At 31.7% G+C, this 16,803-nt stretch overlaps 3 protein-coding genes across 4 annotated transcripts in view; 1 reads left to right on the top strand and 2 right to left on the bottom strand.

Annotated features, from left to right (window-relative positions):
* LOC127706097 (E3 ubiquitin/ISG15 ligase TRIM25-like) overlaps window positions 1–16,803 on the top strand; it is a 630,321-nt gene that overhangs the window by 162,607 nt on the left and 450,911 nt on the right. The gene's annotated exons all lie outside the window — the stretch shown is intronic.
* On the bottom strand, window positions 1,995–16,797 carry LOC127704364 (uncharacterized). The gene is made up of 6 exons (XM_052208396.1): window positions 16,350–16,797; window positions 14,418–14,606; window positions 11,720–12,513; window positions 11,161–11,359; window positions 5,377–5,487; window positions 1,995–3,189 (listed from the first exon to the last, which is right to left on the bottom strand). Exons 1-6 carry the CDS (start codon window positions 16,795–16,797, stop codon window positions 2,765–2,767), a joined length of 2,166 nt encoding a protein of 721 aa, XP_052064356.1. The 3' UTR covers window positions 1,995–2,764.
* On the bottom strand, window positions 11,708–16,516 carry LOC127705474 (uncharacterized). Its single transcript, XM_052209789.1, has 4 exons — window positions 15,463–16,516; window positions 14,418–14,606; window positions 13,191–13,286; window positions 11,708–12,513 (listed from the first exon to the last, which is right to left on the bottom strand). Exons 1-4 carry the CDS (start codon window positions 15,524–15,526, stop codon window positions 11,708–11,710), a joined length of 1,155 nt encoding a protein of 384 aa, XP_052065749.1. The 5' UTR covers window positions 15,527–16,516.

The following is a 16,803-nucleotide window of genomic DNA, read 5'->3' as shown; positions in this document are numbered from 1 at the left end:
GGAGTTGCTCTAGAGGCATGCATGCAGTGGAAGATCCAGAAGTAGGGGTCTGCACTGGTCATGCTTCAGTGATTACCTACATATAAATCAACCAACCCCCCTTTTTTTTCTGCGTGCATCAATCTCTCCGTGTGTCTCATAAAAATGTGCAAGTGGTTTTCTAGTTGTCATCTTTTTACCTTGTTTTCATGTCAGTTTTCGTTATCATGTATTTTGAGGGAAAATGCTAATTTTGATGTACAATATGTGGATTTTGAGGATTATTATCTCTTTTTGCACAATTGACCAAAACATATTTTGAGTACTAGTCACCAACTTACCGTTTTTACCATGTTACAGATTTTAGTACAAGCCATTTTGCTAATGATAAATGCCATAAGGTGACCTATAGTAGCTGACTTCTACGCCTGAATAGTTGTCTCATTGTCAAAGATATCACACATTCTTATTTTTACAATACAAATTTAATTAATGTATACATTTAAACATTTTCACAAAAGAAAGCAAATAAAGACTTATGGCTGACCATGTGGTATGGGCTTTGCTTATTGTTGAAGACTTGATGGTTACCAATAGCTGTTTCTGCGTCATTTGTTCTCTAAAGGAGAGTTGTTACATTGGCAATCGAACCACATCTTTTTATTTTGCTGAACACACATTCTTTTTACAGGTTGATCAATAATTTGAAAGGGTCCTCTATATGTCAATCAGTAAACTGCAGCTTCTACTAGACACATAAATTGAAATTCATTATTTGAGTAAAAAAGAGATTAAAAGGTTAAAATTAAAATTTGTTTGCTAGAAAGAAAGATGTCAAATGGCTTTGTTGACTTTTATTCCCTATCCTTTGCATCCATGCCAAATTTAAAACAAATTGAAGAAAACACATGAGCTCAATCTGATGAAAGGGATCTGTATTATGTATCCAAGACATATATAATATTGCACTTATTCTGTTGCACAATATACAGAAAGAAATACAAGCATGAACTATAAGCAATTTTTATTAATTAATAGACTGGTAATTTAGTCCATTATGTATCATATTGTAAATATATATATATATATATATATATGAATATATAATGTTTGAATCCAAATTAAGATTTGCAATTTTCATTATTTTTTTTATCACAGTTGTTACAAACACTTATTGTATTACATATTGAAAACAAAAATGTCAGTAGGAACAGTAAAATTTAAAAACCACCAGTCAAGATAAATCTGATAAAACTTGTTAATGAAAAGAAAAATATTTGCAACCTGTATAAAATTTAAACCACATCAACTCTTATTGATCTTTGCATAGTGTTTGAATTCTTTATTTGATAAAATGATAAAAGGCAAAATAAATTCCAGCACATATTAACAAACATATATGCAAGAACAGTACTACATCATAACCCTTCATGTACAAGCTTGGTCAAATAACAAACCAGATACTCACATGAACATGTATTTTCTCATATAATTTTTCTATAAATTTTCTTTAAAACATTTTTTTATAACAAATCATTCTCACAAGTCATTATTTAATAGTATCATTCTGAAAAAATATCTATTTTACATATTTCGTTAATAATCATGTTAATTTTGGATAAAATTTTACCAACAAGTGTGGTAACAAGATAGAATATTCCATTTTTAATTAATTGAAATTTGCCTCCTAAATTAAGATATGAAATGTGAACAGAAGACAAGAATTGACACAAACTGATGGCAACAGCTCACAAATCCTTAAATAAGTAGTGATATTATACAATGACAGTACAAATTATAAACATGTTATAAACTATATATCAGGTAGATATAAGTTTAAGTGGTCTTTTTCAAGTCTAACAAATTACATTCACTAATATGGATCACACAACATATGTGTGGTACACAATATGATCATTCTTACTGTGGTAAAACAAAATGTCATCTTTGACTTTAAATCCTTCATACAATTAAAGAACTATAGACAACATTATAAAATTTTATAAAACATTTTACTACTAAAATTCTATTTCCTGACATTCAGCATGGACGGATCAATCAAATTGCTAAAAAATAAGGTATGCGTAGTAGACTACAGGACCAGTCAAATTTTTCTAATCTCTTATCCAAAAATTTAGCTCACAAACAAATATTAACTTTAACATTTATGGTGCAATGTAGTATTTAAATCTTTATATTATATATATTGACCTGATTCTCCATAAGGTCAAAGATTTAGCATCCTAAGAAGTAGGTTTCTTTGATAATAACAATTATTGCTAATTGATATAATAGAAGCTTGGTCACAGAAGCAAGTATGTCTGTAGATTAAAATTTCTGTTAATCTCTAGTAGCATTCACCATAATATGTTCCATTTAAATTCTACAATGTATATATAATCAGATTCATATGGAATCTAAAACAATTTACTCTTCATTTCATATAACAAAAAAATCATACACCTTCTGAATGATAGATTTTGATGTTGTAACACGTACTACACCTGAACTATTTTTTTGAGACAAAAGTGCCCTCAGTCCATCAATACCATTTCTTTGAATTGACAAAATAAAATGCTTCTTGCACAACCCAGTTGAAGCTGCCTTTTTGGCTAATTGTTTTGACATTACTTTATTTTCAACAAGAGCTTTGAAAGATAAGTCATTTTGGCAATATTTTGGGTACATTCCATCAAATGTATACTTACAGAAATGAGAAGCTAAATTTCCATGTGATCGCACCAGTTTAAATAAAGATTTACAGTCATACAAAGCATTATGTGCATCATAACTTTCCCCCAAAAAAATCTGACACTAAATCACACTGCTTGTAACTTTGACGACCTGGATATTCACTCCTAAACAATATTCTTGTGTCAATGAACCCATTAAAATACAGGCAAAATTCATCCCACATCTTCAATTTATTCAATTGATTATACAGTATATGGCAGTCAAACGTTTTTATATTGTGTCCAACAAGTGTTGGTTTAGAAGGAAACTTGGACAAAAAAGCAATAAGATTAGTAAAGACTTCAAATGGTGGTGAACTTTCCAAAGGAACTTCATCATAGTACATTTGCCCATCAAAGAATGCAAGTTTTGTTATATCAGATGCCTGTGGTGTTATCTTCTTTGATGGCATAACATAGGCTGAGAAAGTTTCATTCTCAGTTAAAGCTGCTATCTGTACAATATCTGACTGACGAGCTGAAATTTTTAAAATGATCTGTTAATCAAACTCAATAGATATAAGAAGATGAGGTATGAGTGAACTGTCCATCCAAGTCACAATTTATTAAAGTAAACTATTATAGATCAAAGTACGTCCTTTAATATGGACCCTTAGTTCACACCCAACTACAAGCTAATAAAATGCTCTGCTGGGGCGCAGCTTGATACGACCGCAGAGGTCGAACCCTGAAAACCAGTTGGGGCAAGTATGGACACAACATTCAAGCTTGATACAGCACTGAATTTGGATTGTAATTAAATATTTGACACAGCATAGGTTTCTGACACAGAATGAAAGTGGTCTAAGAACTTAAAAAATTTTAATTTACCTATTCAAACCATATCATTATTATTTGCTTTTATATATAAATCAGAAATAACCAATTTAAAATGGAAAATTTTAAAGAAAAAAAAGGGGAAAAAAAATCCCCCCAACATTTTTTGAACCCCAATATGATTCATCACCCCCAAACTCAATCCCAGCCTTCCCTTTGTGGTATGGCACCTTGCAGTACAATTTCAGAGAGATCCATACACTTGAACACAAGTTATTGTCTGGAAACTAGAAAAATGCTTGTTTTTGGCCCCTTTTTGGCCCCAAATTCCTAATCGTTTAGGGCAATTACCCCCAAACTCAAACCCAGCTTTCCCTTTGTGATATGGAACCTTGCAGTACAATTTCATAAAGATCCATACACTTACACACAAGTTATTGTCCTGAAAGTAGAAAAATGCTTGTTTTTTTCCTAAAATTTTGAGGAAATTACCCCTAAAATCAATCCCAGCCTTCCTTTTGTGGTATGGTACCTTGCAGTACAATTTCAGAGAGATCCATACACCTGAACACAAGTTATTGTCTGGAAACTAGAAAAATGCTTATTTTTGGCCCCTTTTTGGCCCCTTATTCCTAAACATTTTGGGCAATTACCCCAAAACTCAATTCCAGCTTCGGAACATCAGGTAAATGAATTTATTCTTAAATTTATGAAATAAAAGGGTTAATTTTTCAAAAAATAAAATTAACCTCTGTATTTCTGTAATTGTTTTGTACATAAATCAGGTGGTTAGTTTTTTTCTGGTTTTGTCATTTTGTGGCCTTCCATACCTGACTGTGTGGTATGAGTATTGATCATTGTCAAAGGCTATATGGTAACCTATAGTTAACCTCTTTGCCATTTAGTCTCTGGTAGAGAATTGTCTCATTTGGCAACCATACTACATCTTCTTATTTTATAATCATTATGATAACTTCAAAACAGGAACAACTGAAAATGCCAAGGATGGTTCTGTATATATCAGAGTTTTATTGTTGTGTAATAGCAATGACTTAGGCACATTTAGTATTCATTGGGGAATCAATTAATAATTAGAATATTTTATTGTGAGAATATACCCAATACTATTACAAAAAAGAAGCATTCAATTCTTGTAATTATATTATTAAGCTACCACCCAATGAGTAATATCACGATTTTGTTCTTTTCCCATGCATCATTGTGGTCCGAGTACACAGTTATTTCGTAGTGCATTTCTTTTAGACAATAAATGAAAATTAAAAAAATCCCACCTGCGCTTTCTCAATAATATTTTTACAGTGTGTTGTACTACTTTTGGGACAAATTATATCAAAATTATAGAAAACTTCATCGGCTCTAACTCAAAATATGGACAATTTCATGCTAAGGGGGTCTTCAAATCTTTTGACAGTTTCCGATGTGCTAATTTTTAACATTTTTCAGCTGGACCAAATCACTACTTTACTTTAAAATTCATGACCCAAATTTTTTTACAGTGTCATTTCACCCCCTACTTACTATTTGAGTCATAAAACATGGAGAAATAAATTCGGAAGGGGTATCAAAAAAATCGACAAGTAACACACTGTCCACACTAGGGACTATATTCGTGGACAACGAAAATCAAAGGACGATAACTGTGTACCCGGACCTTGTGACATTGTCATGGGAAGCACACACATTTATGAATGTTGTATTTTTTTGGAGAAAAGAAAGATATTTTTGAATTCTTTGTGATTTTTGTTAGCCAGCAAAAGTATACATTTTTAAGAAATGTAATTTCATGTAAAAATGAAGCTGTTTACACCAATAAATTTTGATTGATTATGTCTCAGATACACATAAATTTCTCTATAGGAATACATACACAAGCCTGTAGTTTCAAGATCAAATACTAAAATTGGAAAGTTTTCCTCAGCTGTTATCTGTTTCCAAGTTGGAATTTCTTCTAGTTGGTCAGTTATATCATCCTCAATGTCTACAAAATAGTATTAGTTACACAGTGTGTAATTGTCCTAATACAAGAATTTATCAGGTGAATAAAATTCATATTCATTGAGGCAAAGCAAAACCCGATATGAATTTTATTCACAAAATAAATTCCATATTAGGACAATTGCACATGTGTAAAGAATTTCTCCTGATTTTGTTATATTACATATTATTATATTCATATTCAATTATTTGGACAATACCAACGAAATATATTTAGACATTTAATCTTAAATTTGAAAAATAAGTATTAGGAATTTAAAACCACTAATTTTTCTTGGTTTTTTTTCATTATGTCAATGGTATAAGGGAGATAATTCCAATTTATGTAATAGAAAATTGTACTGAAATTTATTAAACCAATATCAGGTAATCAAATTGCGAGAAATTACTCTATATCATGATAATTATTCTTGTTATTTGATTATTGCTTTACATTTGGTTTATTTTTTTTTAGTTAATTGTGCTAATGAGGATAATAGTTAAAGAAAGAGTTATTATATGTCATTTTGTAACTTGTGGAAAGTTGTCTCATTGGCAATTATAAACTGTTATATATTTGTTGCAAACAATGTTGTATTAGAATTATATTTGGCTTATAACCAGAAGCTTTGAGAAGTTTGCTAGGGCTTATTTGGATTAACTGTGACATGAATGAAAAAATTTGATTTAAAATATAATGATAGGTAAGGCATGAGTTTCTTTTCAAAGGAAAAACTGAATGTGAAACGTGAATGAATAAAAAATGACTATGGATGCAAAATGATGGTATTACCTCACCATTGCATCCAGCAAGGTGAGCTTTAAATGAAAAGTGGCATGCTCCTGTATTGTAATTGTGTCAAATATGATATTTAATAAAATGCTCCGCAGGGCGCAGCTTGATACGACCGCAGAGGTCGAACCCTGAACAGTTGGGGCAAGTATGGACACAACATTCAAGCTTGATACAGCTTTGCATTTAGATTGTGATTAAATATTTGACACAGCATAGGTTTCTGACACAGAATGAATGTGGTCTAAGAACTTGAAAATTTTAAATTGGACATTCACCTATTACGGTCCAATATCCAAAATCTAAATACATGGTTAGATTCAGCATATCAAAGAACCCCAAGAATTCAATTTTTTATGAAATCAAACAAAGTTTAATTTTGGACCCTTTTGACCTCAATGTGGACAAAGTTGATAACGGGGCCCAAAAATCAAAAATCTAAATACATGGTTAGATTCAGCATATCAAAGAACCCCATATATTCAATTTTTATTGAAATCAATCAAAGTTTAATTTTGGGCCCCGATTTGGACCAACTTGAAAACTGGGCCCATAATCAAAAATCTAAATACATGTTTAGATTCAGCATATCAAAGAACCCTTAGAATTCAATTTTTGTTAAAATCAAACTAAGTTTAATTTTGGACCCTTTGGACCTTAATGTAGACCAATTTGAAAACGGAACCAAAAATTAAGAATCTAAATACACTGTTAGATTCGGCATATCAAAGAACCCCAATAATTCAATTTTTGATGAAATCAAACAAAGTTTAATTTTGGACCCTTTGGACCTCAATGTGGACCAATTTAAAAACGGGGCCCAAAATCCAAAAACTAAATACATGGTTAGATTCAGCATATTAAAGAACCCCAAGAATTCAAGAATAAAACCCCATTGAAATTGGTCAAGAAATAAGCAATTTATATGAAGTATCTTCTTTTGCACAATACTGTGCAATTAAATATTTCTTGCTATTGCGCAATACTGTACAATTGACAATTTCTTGCTATTGCGCAATATTGTGCTATTGGATACTTCTTGCTATTGCGCAATACTGTGCAATTGAAGATTTCTTGTTATTGTGCAATACTGTGCAATTGAAGATTTCTTGCTATTGTGCAATACTGTGCAATTGAAAATTTCTTGCTATTGCGCAATACTTATTATATAATAATTTACACATCCTGTTTGGTGTGTATCTCCTACCATATCATTATTATTTGCTTTTAAATATAAATCAGAAATAACCAACTTAAAATGGAAAATTTTAAAAGAAAAAAAAAGGAAAAAAAAAAAAAATCCCCCCCCCCAAATTTTTTGAACCCCCTTATGATTCATCACCCCCAAACTCAATCCCAGCCTTCCCTTTGTGGTATGGTACCTTGCAGTACAATTTCAGAGAGATCCATACACTTGAACACAAGTTATTGTCTGGAAACTAGAAAAATGTGTTTTTTGGCCCCAAATTCCTTAACATTTAGGGCAATTACACCCCAAACTCAATTCCAGCTTTCCCTTTGTGATATGGAACCTTGTAGTACAATTTCAGAAAGATCCATACACTTACACACAAGTTATTGTCATGAAACTAGAAAAATGCTTGTTTTTTGCCCCTTTTTTGGCCCCTAATTCCTAGAATTTTGAGGCAATTACCCCCAAAATCAATCCCAGCATTCCTTTTGTGATATGGAACCTTGTGGTACAATGTCAGAGAGATCCATACACTAACACACAAGTTATGTCTGGAAGTTACAATAAAATGCTTTGCTGGGGCGCAGCTTGATACGACCGCAGAGGTCGAACCCTGAACAGTTGGGGCAAGTATGGACACAACATTCAAGCTTGATACAGCTCTGAATTTGGATTGTTATTAAATATTTGACACAGCATAGGTTTCTGACACAGAAAGAATGTGGTCTAAGAACTTGAATTTTTTTAATTTACCTATTATGGTCCAATGTCCAAAATCAAAATACATGGTTAGATTCAGCATATCAAAGAACCCCATATATTCAATTTTTGTTAAAATCAAACAAAGTTTAATTTTGGACCCCAACTTGGACAAACTTGAAAACTGGGCCCATAATCAAAAATCTAAACACATGTTTAGATTCAGCATATCAAATAACCCCAAGAATTCAATTTTTGCTAAAATCAAACTAAGTTTAATTTTGGACCCTTTGGACCTTAATGTAGAACAATTTAAAAAACGGGACTTAAAATTAAAAATCTAAATACACGGTTAGATTTGGAATGTCAAAGAACCCCAATAATTCAATTTTTGATGAAATCAAACAAAGTTTAATTTTGGACCCTTTTGACCTCAATATGAACCAATTTGATAGCGGGGCCCACAAATAAAAAATCTAAATTCATGGTTAGATTCAGCATATCAAAGAACCTCATATATTCAACTTTTGTTGAAATCAAAAAAAGTTTAATTTTGGACCCCAACTTGGACCAACTTGAAAACTGGGCCCATAATCAAAAATCTAAACACATGTTTAGATTCAGCATATCAAAGAACCCCAAGAATTCAATTTTTGTTAAAATCAAACTAAGTTTAATTTTGGACCCTTTGGACCTCAATGAAGACCAATTTAAAAAACGGGACTCAAATTAAAAATCTAAAAACACGGTTAGATTTGGCATATCAAAGAACCCCAATAATTCAATTTTTGATGAAATCAAACAAAGTTTAATTTTGGACCCTTTTGACCTCAATATGAACCAATTGGATAGCGGGGCCTACAAATAAAAAATCTAAATACATGGTTAGATTCAGCATATCAAAGAACCTCATATATTCAATTTTTGTTGAAATCAAACAAAGTTTAATTTTGGACCCCAATTTGGACCAACTTCAAAACTGGGCCCATAATCAAAAATCTAAATACATGTATAGATTCAGTATATCAAAGAACCCCATATATTCAATTTTTGTTGAAATCAAACAAAGTTTAAATACTGGACCCTATCTTGGACCAACTTGAAAACTGGGCCCATAATCAAAAATCTAAACACATGTTTAGATTCAGCATATCAAAGAACCCCAAGAATTCAATTTTTGTTAAAATCAAATTAAGTTTAATTTTCGACCCTTTGGACCTTAATGTAGACCAATTTAAAAAACAGGACCCAAAATTAAAAATCTAAATACACGGTTAGATTTGGAATATCAAAGAACCCCAATAATTCAATTTTAGATGAAATCAAACAAAGTTTAATTTTGGACCCTTTTGACCTCAATATGAACCAATTTGATAACGGGGTCCACAAATAAAAAATCTAAATACATGGTTAGATTCAGCATATCAAGGAATCCCATATATTCAATTTCTGTTGAAATCAAACAAAGTTTAATTTTGGACCCCAATTTGGACCAACTTGAAAACTGGGCCAAAAATCAAAAATCTAAACACATGTTTAGATTCAGCATATCAAAGAACCTCATATATTCAATTTTTGCTAAAATCAAACAAAGTTTAATTTTGGACCCTTTGGACCTTAATGTAGACCAATTTGAAAACTGGACCCAAAATTAAAAATCTAAATACACTGTTGGATTCGGCATAACAAATAAATAAATGTGATCAAAGATTTTACAAATCTAATGCGCCATACTGTGCAATTAAAAATTTCTTCTTGAAATTTTTCAATATTTGAAATTTGAAAAAAAAATAATATTTGAAGAATAATTTTTTTAATTTCTGAAATCTGAAATGAGAAAAATTGACCCCCCACAACTTCTTTTTATCCCCCCCCCCCCTTTTTTCCCCCAAAAAATTCTTTCCCTCAAGATATGGTCATAATCTCAATTCAAATTTCCAATGGAGTTGGCAACCATAATTACCCATTTACCATAGTGCTAACTTAATCTATTTTATAATAGAATTAATAAATATAGTGTCAAATCTTTCATATGGATTTTTTTGTAAAAAAATAAGATGCAACATTTGCAGATATTTTTACTGGTCTTCCTTTATAAATATGCATTTCTTTAAACATAATTTAAAAGCAGTGTAAGGGAAGTAACCAAAACGTTGTATTTGGATTACCTCCCTTACACTGTTTTAAATTATCTTTATTGTTCATTAACCATTACTTTATACATAATTTAAAAGCAGTGTCAGGGAGATAATTTCAATGATGTATTTGATTTATCTCCCTTACACTGCTTTAAATTATGTTTTGTACTAAAGTATTTGTCCATTAACCAGGACAACCTTGTTTTTCCCCCTTTTTTGCCCCTAATTCCTAAACGGTTTGAGCCATAACCCCCCAAAGCAAATCCTAACCATCCCTTTGTGGTATGGAAACTTGTAGTATAATTTCAGAGAGATCTATACACCATTCCACAGTTATTGTCTGGAAACTAGAAAATGCTTATTTTTGGCCCCGTTTTGGCCCCTAATTCCTTAACTGTTGGTACCATAACCCCCAAAATCAATCCCAACCTTCCTTTTGTGGTATTTAACCTTATGGTCAAATTTCAAAAAAGATCCATTTACTTAAACTAAAGTTAGAGTGCGAAAACCAATGTGTCTTCAGACGACGACGCAGGACGACGACGCCAACATCATACCAATATACGACCACAAAATTTTTTTGCGGTCGTATAAAAATGCTTATTTTTGGCCCCCTTTTTGGCCCCTAATTCCTTTACTGTTGGTACCATAACCCCCAAAATCAACCTTGTGGTAAAATTTCATAGAGATCGATTCACTTAAACTAAAGTTAGAGTGCGAAAACCAATGTGTCTTCGGACGACGCAGGACGACGCCGGACAACAACGACAACGACGACGACGCCAACGTCATACCAATATACGACCAAAAAAATTTTTTTGCGGTCGTATAAAAACAGAAAGAAGATGCATGTACCAATATTGGTTTCATAAGTTGTTCCCTCTAGAACTTCTGCTATACCATTGCTGTTACATTTCTCCGACTTTAGCTCAATTCTTCTCCTTTTATATTTCCTCGTCTTCTGTAATTTACTGTACTTTCTTCTGATCTTATCCATGAAGGCAGCACGCTTTATGGTAAAATTGCCTGGTGAGAGCCCCATTGATTCATGAACCTGTTAAAATGCATGTCAGAAAAAATATTTAATAATTACAACAGTATACATGTGCCTTTCTCAACTTTAATCTTAATATTGTACACACACTCACTGACTGAAATGTTATGACTAAAATTTGAAGACGATATATGTCTCTGTTTGTATACCTTGCCGACTCTACATAAATATTATTAAAATATTATAATATTGAGGATTCATTTATTTTGATGGGTAGCAAATTTCATGAATTTCTGAAACCTTGGGTTTACCATGTTTATGTGAATGTGATGTTGTGGTTCTGTCAAAGTCTGGATACAACTTTAGAAAAATATTTAATAAAGAATTACAGATGTTGTTCTAAATAGTTCATTTAATTACCTCATGCACATATCTGTGGCCTTCATTTTTCTGTGCCACTGTTGCACTAAACCTGTAACTTAGACTGTTAGATGCAGAATAATGTTTATATTTAGGTGCTTTTGTTGCTAACATTTGGTTGAGATTTTCATTTGTTTGAGTGCTAGCAAGATTTGCAAGTTTTTCTGCTTGAATTGATAATTTTTTAATAAAAATTCTATCCAGTTCCTTCCTCAGCTCTGGATTTTGAAGTGGTTTGCCGTATGGTAACTTACTAAATTTTGCCAAAGGGTGTTCAAGGAAGACACACCACTTGGTATTACAGAAGCTATGGTCACCAAAAATATGTCCTACCATTGCTTTCAAGCCAGTTGTTACACCTTCTGTGTTTTTTTTATTTTGCGCAACCATGTATGAAAAATTCTGCATGATGTAATTGATGACCCTTTGTGACAATTCTTTGTAATTCTTTTTTATTGCATATAACTGTTTTGATATGTTTTTCTTGATATGGTTTTTGTCCGATCTTTTCTTAAGTTTTATTTTAAGAACGTTTTGTGCCCTTTGAAAACCTGTAGTGTCATCATCACCAGCAATTTCTTTAATATCGACACCCTTATTTATTACATCTTTTATCATATCAACCACTAAAGCTGGCTCCATGCCTTTAGATGAGCCTGTATGGTTTTTGCTGCATTTGTGCTCTTTTGGAACTATACCTTTTCTTTTGGCAACATCACAAGTCCTGCAATTTTTTGATTTTATTTTTACATTCAATACCTTCCCGGTCTTCTGTCCAATCAGTGATGCACATCCTAAAACATGCATAACATATCAAAAGATTTAATGTTGTTAGTATAGAAACATGATATATTTTGTGCATGTTATCAATAGGATAATAACAAGCATTCTGTGAGCATTTCCTGGCAATACATAGTCCCCTAACAGATTAAAATTACATTGTACTAGAACAAAATGTTAACCAGAACTATAACTTGTCATTGTGTAAACTATATAACAAATATCAAGTCATTGTATTCAAAACAGATAAACAAAAAAATTTTGAACATTTATTATCTGAGTGAATTTTTTTATGTCCAAGGACCATAACTCTGCACAAAATAATCAGCCTGGAACTTAATTCGAACTTGATATTTAACTTGTCATGATAATACTATATACCAATTTTCAAATAAATATCTTCAAGCAAGAAGAAAAGATGAGGAAAACTGATTAAGTGAGTGAATTTCCTAAGTACAAGGACCATAACTCTCTACAAAATCATTAGACCAAACCAAAACTGAACTTGATCTGTAACTTGTCATGATAAGACTCTACACCAATCATCAAATTACTATCTCAAAGCATGACTAAAAATTTGTGTAAAACTTATTATTTGAGTTGAACATCAATTGATACTTCAAAATAATATTCTTCAATTTTTTAAACATAACAAATACTAATTTATATAGTGTTAATTGTGTTACTATACCAGACAAACTATTATAGGATTTCCCGGAGCCTTTTTTTTGCCAACAGGTATCGGTGGAAACTGCAATCCCTTTGTTTTCTCCATTGTCATCAGAATCTATTGATAAAATAAAAAAAACATGTATACAAAAAATTGCACAGAATAGCAAATTGATCCCAAGTTATATACAATATTTACTTTGTACATTATGAGAAAAAATATAAATAACTTGTATGAGCTGTATAAACTGGACTAAAAGTGAGACTTGTTAAGCTTTTCTGGCTTTTGTAGAGAGTACAAATAAATTTTATATTTCAGACAATGTAAATATATATTTGTATTTTTATCAATCTGATGAGTTAAGTCTTTTTTTCAACTGATTTTTATACCTCGTTCTTATATTGTACTGTTACACCACTTGTTCTTATATTGTTATGTTATACCACTGTCACTGTCCCAGGTTAGGGGAGGGTTGGGATCCCGCTAACATGTTAAAACCCGCCACATTCTTTATGTATGTGCCTGTCCCATATTAGGAGCCTTACATTCAGTGGTTGTTGTTTGTTTAGGTGTTACATTTTTGTTTTTCGTTCATTTTTTTGTACATAAATTAGGCTGTTAGTTTTCTTCAGAGGCAGATTAAGAGGGGGGCTTAGGGGGCCTGGGCCCCCTTTTTCTGGTAAAAATTGGTTGATTGTATAGGGAATTACTGAGGGGGGCTTAGGGGGCCTGGGCCCCCTTTTTCTGGTAAAAAATTGGTTGATTTTATAGGGAATCACTGAATCATGAATGAAGTGGGCCCCCTTTTATGTCGTCAGTGGGCCCCACTTATGAAAATTTCTAGATCTGCCACTGTTCTTGTTTGAATTGTTTTACATTGTCATTTCAAGGCCTTTCTTAGCTGATAATGTGGTATGGGCTTTGCTCATTGTTAAAGGCCATATTGTGACCTATTATTTCTGTGTCATTTGGTCTCTTGAGGAGAGTTGTCTCATTGGCAATTATAATATATCTTTTTTTTTTATATTGTTTTTAATCTGCAATTTACACCTGGCACTTTTGTAAAGAGGACCCCAAAATAATATGTGTATATTGACGGTAAGGGTCAAAAGTTAATAATTGATGCTGATTGGCCTCCTACCCACTACTTAGATGACATGATATAGTTTAAGAATTTCTGGATAGTTTGTAAAACTCGATAATTACCATGAATAACGAGCAAAAAAACATGCCTAAGTTACAACAAACCATGAGTATTTTCCTGTAAATTAGACTCCATATTTAGATATTTTATCATGGATTCTTCAGCATATGAATCCAATGCTGCCCCAACTTCTTCTTCTCTCGTCTTTAACCCAGATACGCTCAAATAGTGAAGATTCACCGAAGCCAACAGATTACTAAGTTGGGTCTCACCAAGGCCTACGTGAAGCATTCCTGTTGAAAATGAAATTATTGCATTGATTTGTATTATACATGTTAAAAATGAATTAAAGTACAAACTTCCTTAGTACCAGCAATAAATATTTGATTTAAAGATCACTGATAATGCTTCTTCTGATGACAAAAAAGTAGTATAACTTGTGTATATACATGAAGTGTATTGCAAACAAATGTATAAAAAAGTATAAGGTGTGTGTATAGACTTAGTGTAAAGTACATGTAAGTTAATACATGTATATAATAAATTATAATTTGTGTATGTTAAGTACATGTATATAGTGTATTTAGTAGGTTTATATTTAAAAAATAGTTTAACTTGTGAGTAAAGTGTACAAGTAATTTAACATGTTTAATATTAATTTATTTTCAATACAAATCTTATTAATAGATATATATATATAAACTCCTATGCTGATCTTACTAAAATTTGTAATTTCAAACCCATATATGTTTCTTTCAATATGTCTGTGTTTTAAAATTTTAAATATAGGAAAAAGAAAAAGTATAATGAAATTAACACAAATCTGGAAGACCTCTGACATCAGTACATGAAATAGCTGTAATTATGCATGGTTATTGTTTATTATATTATTTATACTTTACCTAATTTATCAAACAATTTTTTGCCACACATGGAGCCATTCCAATTTTATAAAGTGTTTATAGGAGCTGCTTAATAACAAAGAATTACAAACAGTTGACATAAATAAACAAGCTGATTGTAATTAACAATTTAGTAAGCAGTCCTTAATTAAGTAGACAGCACTTCTGTATCTACAAAATATTTTACATTATTTAATCTTTGACACTAGTTTAAATATATCATGTACTGATCTCAAAAAATGCTTACCAATGAAAATAAAACAATCAACAGTCTTCTCTGAAATGTCCATGCAAAACATATTGTACATCATTCTCTTCAGGTTTCCATCAGTTCAATTTAAAATTACAGATTAAACAAATGGTAAACTATTCTCTTCAGATTCCACCATTTGACACGGAAACCAGCATGGCAAGGAAAGAAAATCAACTGATTTACTAGTTTCTTTCACAATGCACAGTCCTAGCTGTTAGGGGAATTGAGCACTCACGAACTCATTAACCCATCAGCATTCTTAATGTGCTTGTCCCAAGTCAGGAGACTGTACAATCAAGTTCAGTGGTTGTTGTTGGTTCATGTCTGTCATATAGGTTTTTCATCAATTTCTTGGTTTTAAATTAGTCTGTCTATAGTCTTCATAATTGAATTGTCTTATATTTTTCATGTCAGGTATTAAATAGCTGACTATGCCATGACATCAATTTTTCTCCTTGTTGAAAGTATTATGGTTGCCTTTAATTGCTTACATCCACTTTATTTATGTTGTTTTTATTGTACATGCATGACATGTACATGTGGATGCATCATTTTAATCAGTTCACCAAAATCAATTTCTGATATCCCTTTCCTTTTTGGCTGTCAATGTCATACATGTATATAACAGTACTGCATTTTAAGGCCTTTAAAACAGATTTATGTCAAACACAATTTACAATGGGGTAACTGTTTAAGCCAAATTTCTCCATGACCCACCAAGAAAAGGGTTACATGTATATGCATGTTAATATTTTTCTATCTTCAAATCATGACTGAATTAAACCTGAAGAAAAAAAATCATTTATTGATCACATATATAACAAAAATGAAAAAGTAACACAAAAATACAGTTATAATTTTTCAGAGTGCCATTCATGTACCTGTTGCAATTTTGGTGTTTACATCAAAAACTCCTGGACCACTTTTGCTCGGTGTTGTAAAATGACGCTTTGACAGTGGGATTTTCTTAACTCGAATACATTGCTTACATTCTATGTAAAGCCATCCTCCTAACCCTCTTGGTAAAACACCTAATGAATCCTTCAGATGAAGGTGTTTCATACAATTTGAACATGACTCAAGGCCTTGAATAATCAGATCAATTTCAATAATAAATCTACAAAAATTTAAAGGAACTAGGTTGTCTGGTAGTATATCAGTTCTATCATATATAAGTTCATCTTCTTCATCACTTCTGCCTCCGGCGATATTTGATACAAGTTTTATTACATTTAAATTGTCACTAACAGTAACACAATAATCGTGTTCCTCTCTTATTCCAGATGCCAAATTTGAATTACTCTGACTTTTCTGATGTCTGATTTTCATAAACGA

Source organism: Mytilus californianus, unplaced genomic scaffold (genome assembly GCF_021869535.1).
Source record: "Mytilus californianus isolate M0D057914Y unplaced genomic scaffold, xbMytCali1.0.p SCAF_6, whole genome shotgun sequence".
NCBI lineage: Eukaryota > Metazoa > Mollusca > Bivalvia > Mytilida > Mytilidae > Mytilus > Mytilus californianus.
This window is presented reverse-complemented; position numbering and strand designations above follow the sequence as displayed.